Below are 9,358 nucleotides of genomic sequence, written 5' to 3'. Positions count from 1 at the left end.
ATTTTATTATATAATTGTAATATTGACATTTTTGCTTTTTTAACAAACTTAAACCAGCTTAAATAAGTTAAAATCCAACCTGTATTCTCCGGTATCCTCTCCACCCCATAAATGTTATCAGCAACATGGGCATCATAGACGATTTCTCCATTTTGATCTGTATTTACACATAAAGATCATGTACATTTGGGAAACCTTTTCTTATGTGCTGTCCATGTCCCCTCATGTTGACACAAGTGACTTCTGGTTTGTCTTTATCCATATCTTCTCTTTGCTGTTTGATTTCTTCTCTTTCTGACCACCAAGACCCCTGAAATAAAAAATAAATAACTCTGTACAGTATGGGTTAAAGAGAAACACCAAAACATAAAAACTACACAAAAATAATCTAATACTAGTAAAATCACCTGACTGACTGATTAATACCTCTACCTAGTCACAGCCTTGGCGACAAGATATGCGAGTTCTGCCATGTTTAGGACCATGCAGATAGAAGAGGCGGTGGCCATGAAAACGGTGAAGATGGTTTTCTCTGTCGGGCGTGAGATGAAACAGTCCACCAGGTTAGGACACGGCCACTGGTCGCACTGCACCAGCCGCGGCATCTGGAAACCGTCGTACACTACGTACAGGGCGTACCTGGGGACACAAGACGCAGCCTGTGTGTTTACACCAAACCGGGGATGTGGCAGCCCGGGAAGAGGATGGAATCACAGGGGCTTACATGAATCCACCTTCAAACAGCAGCCTGACCACCAGGCTGCAGAAGTACGTCCACCAGAGGGCGCCGGTGATCGGCATTCTCTGCTTCTTCAGGATCTCCAGCTCCTCCTCTTGGCTCTTGCTGCTGAGGAAAGCAGCCTTGCTAGAACTCTGGTGTACAGGATGAATGAAGAAGGAGTATTTAACATGCTATGACACCAAAACACGTACATGACACGAGAAGACGAAGACATGAAGATGTATGATGAAGAGAAAAGGTTCATGACTCCTCATGAGAGAGGAGCCAGATGCAGGCGACTGAGAGGCAGGAAGTATTTTATTCTAACACTGCTGATGACCAAAAATAAAAAGCTAAATGCATGAAAGGCGATATGTAAATGCAAGTTATTATTATTATTATTATCATTATTAGACAGGAGAAGAGAATGCCATAAGAATACAAGGAAACCAACTGCAGAATCAAAACACAGTTGTGATAAGTGATAAAATAATAATAATAATAATAATAATAATAATAATAATAATAATATATAATAATATAATTGCTAATAATCAATATAATTATAATAATCATTATAATAATTTGAAAAGCTGCTATAGATTCACCTCTAGGCTAGGGTGGCATTGGTGCAATAGCTTGTAGGTTTTATAAATTGAATATTTTGTATATACAAGCAATAGCTTGTATGTCTTATAAATGTATAATTTGTATTTTTGTATTTCTTTTTTATACGTTTTATATTGTATTATGTTTTATATGGACCTGTGTCTGCAATAAAGTTGTTAAAATAAAAATCACTTGATAATTATCAAGTGATAAAACTGCAATTAAGCTGTGATAAAACTGCAATAAAGTTGTAATAAAACTGCAATTAAGCTGTGATAAAACTGCAATTTGTCACGGTTTGTTACTTCCTGTTTTATTTTGAAGCCCGTGTCTTTGTGTTTGAGTTTTTGTTTGATGTTCCAGTTTCCCATCTGCCCTGATTTTCTGCACCTGTGTCTCGTTAACCCTTGTGTATGTCTAGTCTTGTCTTTCCCTTGCTCCCTGCTGCAGTGTTGCCAACTTAGCGACTTTGTCGCTAGATTTAGCGACTTTTCAGACCCCTATAGCGACTTTTTTTCCAAAAAAGCGACTAGCGACAAATCTAGCGACTTTTTCTGGTGTTATTGGAGACTTATCTGGTGGGCAGAGCAGAGCAGAGAGGAGACCCTCACCACTCCGCGTCCAGACTGCAAATGAATGGTATGTGGTGCTGTCCATGTCCGTTGGGACACTATACTGCTATTCCAAATATATAACACTGTGTCTGTAACATCTGTAACATCTGTATGCTGCATCACTGCAAATCTCTGTTTCAAGCAAAACAGTGGAAGGTTTTCATTGTCAAAAATGTTTTCTCGAGGGAACCTTCAGTTCCCCCATCCCATCCCCATCCCTACCCCCATCTCTACCCTCATCCATATCCCCATCCCACCCCATACCCATCCCTACCCGCATCCCTATCCCCATCCCCACCCCTACACATCCCATCCTCGTCCCATCCCCAGCCCTATCCCCATCCCATAACCATCTCTACCCTCATCCATATCCCCATCCCATCCCATCCTCTTCCCCACCCCCATCCCATCCCCTACCCCCATCTCTACCCTCATCCATATCCCCATCCCACCCCATACCCATCCCTACCCGCATCCCTATCCCCATCCCCACCCCTACACATCCCATCCTCGTCCCATCCCCAGCCCTATCCCCATCCCATAACCATCTCTACCCTCATCCATATCCCCATCCCATCCCATCCTCTTCCCCACCCCCATCCCATCCCAGTTGCCATCCCCATCCCATCTCCATTCCTATCCCTATCCCCATCCTCACCCCTACACATCCCATTCTCGTCCCATATCCCTATCCCCATCCCATCCCCATCCTCATCCCATCCCCACCCCTACACATCCCTATTCTCATCCCATTCCCAGCCCTACCCATCCCTATCCCCATCTCACCTCATCCTCACCCCCACCCCATCCCAGTCGCTATCCCTATCCCATCCCCTTTCCTATCCCTACCCCCATCCCTACCCCCATCCCTATCCCCATCCCCATTCTCTATCCCCCACCCCATCCCCATCCCCTACCCCCATTCCTATCCCCATCTCACCTCATCCTCATCCCATCCCCATCCCATCCCATCCACATCATCTCCCATCCCATTCGCTATTCCTCATCCCAATCCCAGCCCTCAGAACTTGCTATTGTACCCATCGTGATGAGTTTTGAGTTTTAGTTGAGGACTGGCTTGTAATGGTGTCCATTATGATCCAAAAGTACATCTGACTGAAAAAAATACTTTTTTCTCAAACATCTGCTTTTTAAAGGAAAATTACTAAATCTCAGATACTCCCCCATTTGTTTCTATGGGAATATTTTTCTCAGAAAACGATACAATGCATATCTGAGAATAGTCAGAGCTTGCACATTTCTATGAATACACACACACACACACACACACACACACACACACACATATATAGTACATATACATATACATATACATATACATGGCCTCACTGACACCATCATAAGAAACGACAGTTTCTTTCACATCAAAAATCAACCGTCGTACACACCTGGAGGAGCCTCTTCTTGTCGTTATGCTTACGATAGGCCACATACATGGCAACCAGCAGTGTTGGAGTGGACACAAAGACCAGCTGGAGACACCAGAGGCGAATGTGGGACACAGGAAAGAACTGATCATAACAGACGTTCTCACAACCGGGCTGAAAAAACAAATACACACAGTAAAACAAGAAAAAGCTTAGCATATCCGCTGTATCAAGCGCTCTCAGGGAATTTAGACTAAGCTTTTACAATATTTTACATGCTGCACAAATGGCAAAGTCATTACTAACTAGACACAGAAAGTTAGGAAACACTCAAATCTGGTGGCTGGAAAAAGAAAATATGGTGAAGTTGGGGTATAAACGGTGTATTGATCAGCCATGACATTATGACCACCTATTTAGTATTGAGCTGGTCCTCTTTGTGCTACCACATGATCTGATCAGTCAGTGTCTGGATTGCTTCCCACAAATGCAATCGTCCTATCAGACTGATATCTGAGGGGGTTTGGAGGACAGATGAATGCGTCACACTGTTTCATGTCTTCTTTGAACGGTTCCATAAAAGTATTTTGGTAAAACTTAAAATATAAAGATATCCATGAGCTTTGACTTTTTCTTTTGTCTTACTGATTCTCTATCGCTTTCAGGGATTCATTTTAAAACACACAAGATCGCATCCGTAACTAATGGCGCTTTTCCACTAGTACCTACTCAGCTCGACTCAACTCGACCTGGTTTCTTTTCCATAACAATTCAGCACCTGGAGCAGAAGTAGGAGGTTGGAGTGAAGCTGCTGTGACGTATTTGATTGTGTGATCTAAACGAAGAAGACAACAACACTAAAGATGTAGAACCTGGAGGAGATGATAGATGTACTGCTGGGTGAGAGTGAGAGAAGCTTCAATTCAATTCAATTCAATTCAATTCAATTTTATTTATATAGCGTCTAATACAACAAAAGTTGTCTCTAGACGCTTTCCAGAGACCAGAACATGACCCCCGAGCAATTATTACATAAACAATGGCAGGTAAAAACTGCAGGACCAGGCTCATAAGGACCCTCCTGCCGAGGGCCAGACTGGGGATCGGGGACGTCAACAGCACAGCAGGCAGGTGGAAGCAGCAACGGGATGACCGGGGGTGGGGACCGCAGGCCGGCACGCAGCTCCCGAAGCTCCGGCCCAATCAGCAAGCCCCAGGTCAGGTGCCGGGTCGGGGAAAGGTTGAGAAGGGGCAGGGCCAGGGAGAGGAGTCTTGAAGCGGCAACGCTTTTTTTTTTTTGTTTGTCTCAGCGCTGCTGAAAAGTCAGCTGGAGCCGCAAGCAGCTATGAAGTGGCAGAGCTCCTGGTAGATCTGGTCGTTCTTTATCGCCTGTCTAGATCCCTTTTTAATTCTCTCCTCAGCCACCAGGTTTATGACAATCTGCACCTCAGAGTTGGATCATGAAACAGACTTTTGCGCTGGTCGAATAAAATAAGCAAGAAGCCACGAGTCGCTCTTTCACTGATGTCACCTCCTGACTCAGGCGTCTGACTCCAACCCCCCAACCAATCGGTGGCCTGTAGTGTGATGACGTCAGATACAGCCGACTCAGCTGCTTAGAACCTCAGCAGAATAGATACAGAAAAGTATCTACTCGGCACGTTAGACCGCTAGAGGAAAATAACCAAACTGAGTGGAGCCGAGCTGAGTAGGTACTAGTAGAAAAGTGCCATTAGAATACAGGAGGTAAATTGTGAGAATGATTTTCTTTCAGAGGCTCTTAGCAACCCTTCAAAACATGTCCTACTTCCCCCAGTCTTTTTCTAAATCTTAGTTTCTAGCTGATTGTTTTGCTGTGATGTGGAGCATCACATGGTGAGATGTGGAGCAGTGGTTCAGGGAACAGTATCAAAGAGGAACCGATTGTCACAGCTGCTCCAGATTATTAGTCAGCTCTCTCCCTATATTTGGGCAATAGCATGCTGGGACTCAGGGGAGTAAAGACTGAAGACTGTTGTTGCTGTTGAAAAATAGACAAAAGAATTAAAACTACTTCACTGTATCAACATCTAGTAGCTGTTGCTGCTAAATGCACTTTCTCTGAGCATCAGCTTTTAGGGTGAACTTGTTGGGACTTCCAGTCCTGGGAAGTCTGGAAACTGTTCCCTTCGAATAAAGGCTGATACATACCTCACAAGAAAAGAGAAGCGTGTTCTTCTTGTTTTCGAGGTGTCAAGAACAAGAGCAAAGTTTGTTTTGGCCATCCTAGCCGTCCATATTTGATGAGAAATTCAAGTGCAGAACTCCTGAAAGTCCTCACTGCCCCTCCTGCACCTACGTGCAAGCTCACATACAGGGTTGCCAGATCATGAAAGAAAAATAAGCAACAGTCACATGAATGACAAGTATAGAGATACATTTTTGATTTTTTTTTTTTAATTCATTTTTTTTATTCAAATGCATTTTGAATTTAATTTTATTATTGCACTTCCATTTTTTTCAGAGGCAGATGTTCTGTTTGCCTCTTTAGGGGCAATAAAGTTTGATTTCAAGAAATCCTGTTTGCCTTTAGGTGTTTTTAAATTATTTAAAGTAAATATTGATGTCAGATTTGACTTTTATTGAATCATTTCTATTGATTTTCATATGACTAAAAGGAATGATCAGTTTAATTTGTTCAATCAAACATGGGTAAATATGTTAGAATAACCTTTAAAAGTTATGTTGAGTTTACCCTTTGTAATTAAGTAATAGTAATAAAAACGTTATCTTGATTCAGCATATTTACATTCATTTCACTCAACAAAACTGTTTCTTGCTGAATGAGCGTATTATAATTGGGTGGAAATACTTTCAAAGATTTATGCTCATCCAACAAATGATTATTATGTTGGGTTTACCCTTTGTAATTAAGTAATAGTAACGCCAATACCTCATGTTGACCCAGCATATTTATATTTATGTCACTCAACAAAACAATTTCTTGCTATATGAGCCTATTATGATTAGGTGTAAATACTTGCCATAATTGTTTTATGTTCACCCAACAAATTTTTTGAGTGCACTAGTGTGGAGAAATAATGTGGTTATATATATCAAGGAAAGAGTGTGAATCAGTGGATTTTCAAACATTACTGCAAGAGTCATGATGCGTCAGGGTGACAGATCAGGGAGGAGTGAGTGAGAGTAATTTCTCGCACACTTTGACAAGTCACATATCAGTAACTCAGAGATAAACACAATCTAATGTCACTTCGTACTTAAAAGTATGTATCGAGTGTACAGTAGTTACAGTACAGTGCAAGATTTAAATGTCTTTATACAGAGCCGGCCCAAGGCATGAGCGAACTAAGCGGCTGCTTAGGGGCCCGTGACCACTAGGGGGCCCCCAAGAGTAAAAAATATATATATATATTTTTACATAAATACACATATTGACGAGGTACTGTTTATCTAAGTTGAGTGAGTTTAATTATAGTTCTAGTTTTTGTAGTACTTTGTTGTTGCACTTAATTGTTGTTCCACTTCAAATTATTGTTGTACATTGCTGTTGCAGTTTATTTAAAACCAAAAATAAAGTAGATAACGTGCTTACAGTAAATGGTTTATAAATGATCTATTTGATGATTCTGTTTCTTTTAGTAGGCCTACACTGTAGATGACACTCAGTATCACACTTAGTACTGTATCATTTTAAATATTAAGTGTAAATCAACCCCAGGCCGCTCTTGTAGCTGAATTTGCTCCCATTTCAGATTAAAAACCATAGATGGGTAAAAACATGCCATGACGGAAACAACACTGCTGCAACTGTGCAGCTCTTTGACCTTTTATCTGTTGCTTCTCTGTGTGGCCAGTAGGGGCAGTTGCTGACTTTGATAAATATTAATTGGAAGATTTTTCTGCAAGTTTGTTAATCTGTTGTTCTGCTTCCATGGTCTTAATCACTGTGGATTACAATCTAACTACAACAAAAAGTTCTTACATCTAGTTTTACAAGTGTATTTGTAATGACAGGGAAGAACATGAAATAAGTTTATAGTGGGTGTGTGAATGATAATCAGTATTATTGGCAGTAATAGAGGGCCCCAAAATCTAATTTTGCTTCGGGCCCCATGGAGGCTTGGGCCGGCCCTGTATCTACGTAATGATCCGCTAGGCGCTGCTGTGATTTGTGTCGCTTCCCGCTCCTAATCTTTGCTTACATTTCTAGTCACTTTGGGTTGATGTGTGGCGTAAAGATTCTGCACAGGAGCAGTGAGAGGTGGCAGATATGTTGATGCCTGACACAAAACCACAGTTCTGGGAAAAAAAGCCCAAAAGCCCACAACTTATGATATCTTAAAACAACTTCACAACAAACAGGCCCAAAGTCGCTCGTGAGGAGCAAAACTGGAAATTCTGCAAACGTACCTCAACAGAAACAACAAAACAGGGACTGCATGGTGACAATAACAGAGATGATAGTTTATGGGTTGAGGGGAGGAAGAGGAAGAAGATTTGATGTAATAAGTAAAAAGAGTTGCATCGCAAACTTGCAAGCAGGGATGACATCTGCTGGTCTGCACTTTACATTTATTACCAATCACACAACAGTTTTCTCACAACACACGAGAAACATTTGTTTTCGCACCCAAAGAACACGAACAAACTTCTCTGTTCTTGTAGAGTATGTATCAGGTTTAACGCAGAACCATAAATAGGGGTTAAAAGGGTGAATTTAGTTTTTTTTTTACAGTTTCTGCACTTTTGGTTTGGCTTGTTCATTAGAAGTATTGTCCTGCGTTACATAAAAAAGGGGATACTTTCTTTTGCAGATGACAGTACGCTGTGATAAGATATTGCCCTACCTGAAGTGTGTTGCAGACGAAGTCAGTCTGCTCATCCCCCCAGACGCTCTCTGCAGCTACAACCAGCACCATGACTCGGAAAATAAACAGCACAGAGAGCCAGATTTTACCCAGGGAGGTGGAGTGATGGTTGGCCCCGACCAGCTGAGCGTACAGAGCAGGCCAAGACATCCTGTCGGAGTGGACAGAGACGAGGGAACGGGGGTAACTCTGATGAAGTGGACAGATCCAACGTCATTTCTCTTTTCGTTACTACAAGCGTCATAAAGACGGATTTTAGACCAATGAAATTAAGAAGGACGTCAGTGACAAAAAGATGAAAGCAGAGACAGCTGCTGAGACAAAAGACAAGTTGGAAAGAGGATGAAAAGGAATGAAAGTGAGAGGAGGACGGGAAAAGGCCCAGTGCCAGCATTCATGTGAACTGATGAACCTCTCTGCCCACTAAATGGAGCCCACTCTGGTAAAAACACACAGATCACACTGTATCAGGGCAATGTCAGCCCTGTCATTCACAATCAGCCCATGATCCGCTTATTCTTCTTTAGATAGTTGAATAATGCAGGTTGCACCGATGCAACACTTACAACACCTACAACATACCTATACAATCTTTATAAGTTAAGTCTGGAACAATGCTCAATGTCAAAGTAAAGAAAAAAAAACTAAATTGAGATATTCTTCTGAAATCAGATACATTTTTCTCACCTTGTGTCTGGTGTTTCAGGTTGTTTGCAGTAAAAAATACTTTCACATGTTCTTTTCCTGCATGAAAAAAAAACCACACATCCCACTTTCAAAGTATCAGAAGTGTCCCTTTTTTTTTTACCTGAAATGAATCTGAGCGGATAAACCAAGACAAAACACAAACCCGCAGCTCCCGCCCGCTCCGCATGAAATCAAGATGCGCCTTCAACTGTGCAGTCTGCGGGGATAAAATATGAGGACTTCCTGCGATGAATTTCAAAATAAAGTCCGCCATTGCAATGTCTTGGAGGAAAAAACACAACATGCACTTCAGAAGGGAAATACTATGGAAGAGTATTAGGGCCAGGCAGGAGAAAAATAAAAATAATATTTCAGAGGAGGAAGATTTTTTTTACATTATGCACTTTGTGAAAAAAGTTGAAATGTCGAGAAAAAAGTCAAATTGTCGAGAAAAAAGTCGAAATGTTG

General features: G+C 41.6%; 1 protein-coding gene across 1 annotated transcript; it reads right to left on the bottom strand.

Moving 5' to 3' along the window:
* Positions 1 to 413: 413 nt before the first annotated feature.
* LOC133424930 (gap junction beta-6 protein-like) lies at positions 414 to 9,000 on the bottom strand. Its single transcript, XM_061715516.1, has 5 exons — positions 8,891 to 9,000; positions 8,183 to 8,354; positions 3,354 to 3,437; positions 725 to 873; positions 414 to 639 (listed from the first exon to the last, which is right to left on the bottom strand). Exons 2-5 carry the CDS (start codon positions 8,351 to 8,353, stop codon positions 429 to 431), a joined length of 615 nt encoding a protein of 204 aa, XP_061571500.1. The 5' UTR covers position 8,354; positions 8,891 to 9,000; the 3' UTR covers positions 414 to 428.
* Between the last annotated feature and the right edge of the window lie 358 nt (positions 9,001 to 9,358).

The sequence above is a fragment of the Cololabis saira genome, chromosome 24 (genome assembly GCF_033807715.1).
Source record: "Cololabis saira isolate AMF1-May2022 chromosome 24, fColSai1.1, whole genome shotgun sequence".
Lineage (NCBI taxonomy): Eukaryota > Metazoa > Chordata > Actinopteri > Beloniformes > Belonidae > Cololabis > Cololabis saira.
This window is presented reverse-complemented; position numbering and strand designations above follow the sequence as displayed.

Excerpts from the sequence above, each read along its gene's own strand:
- LOC133424930 (XM_061715516.1), bottom strand. The coding sequence starts at position 8,353 with ATGTCTTGGCCTGCTCTGTACGCTCAGCTGGTCGGGGCCAACCATCAC. Across the intron at positions 3,438-8,182 it reads TCGTCTGCAACACACTTCAG|CTGGTCTTTGTGTCCACTCC; the intron begins GTAGGGCAATAT and ends TGGTGTCTCCAG. Across the intron at positions 874-3,353 it reads ACAAGAAGAGGCTCCTCCAG|AGTTCTAGCAAGGCTGCTTT; the intron begins GTGTGTACGACG and ends CCTGTACACCAG.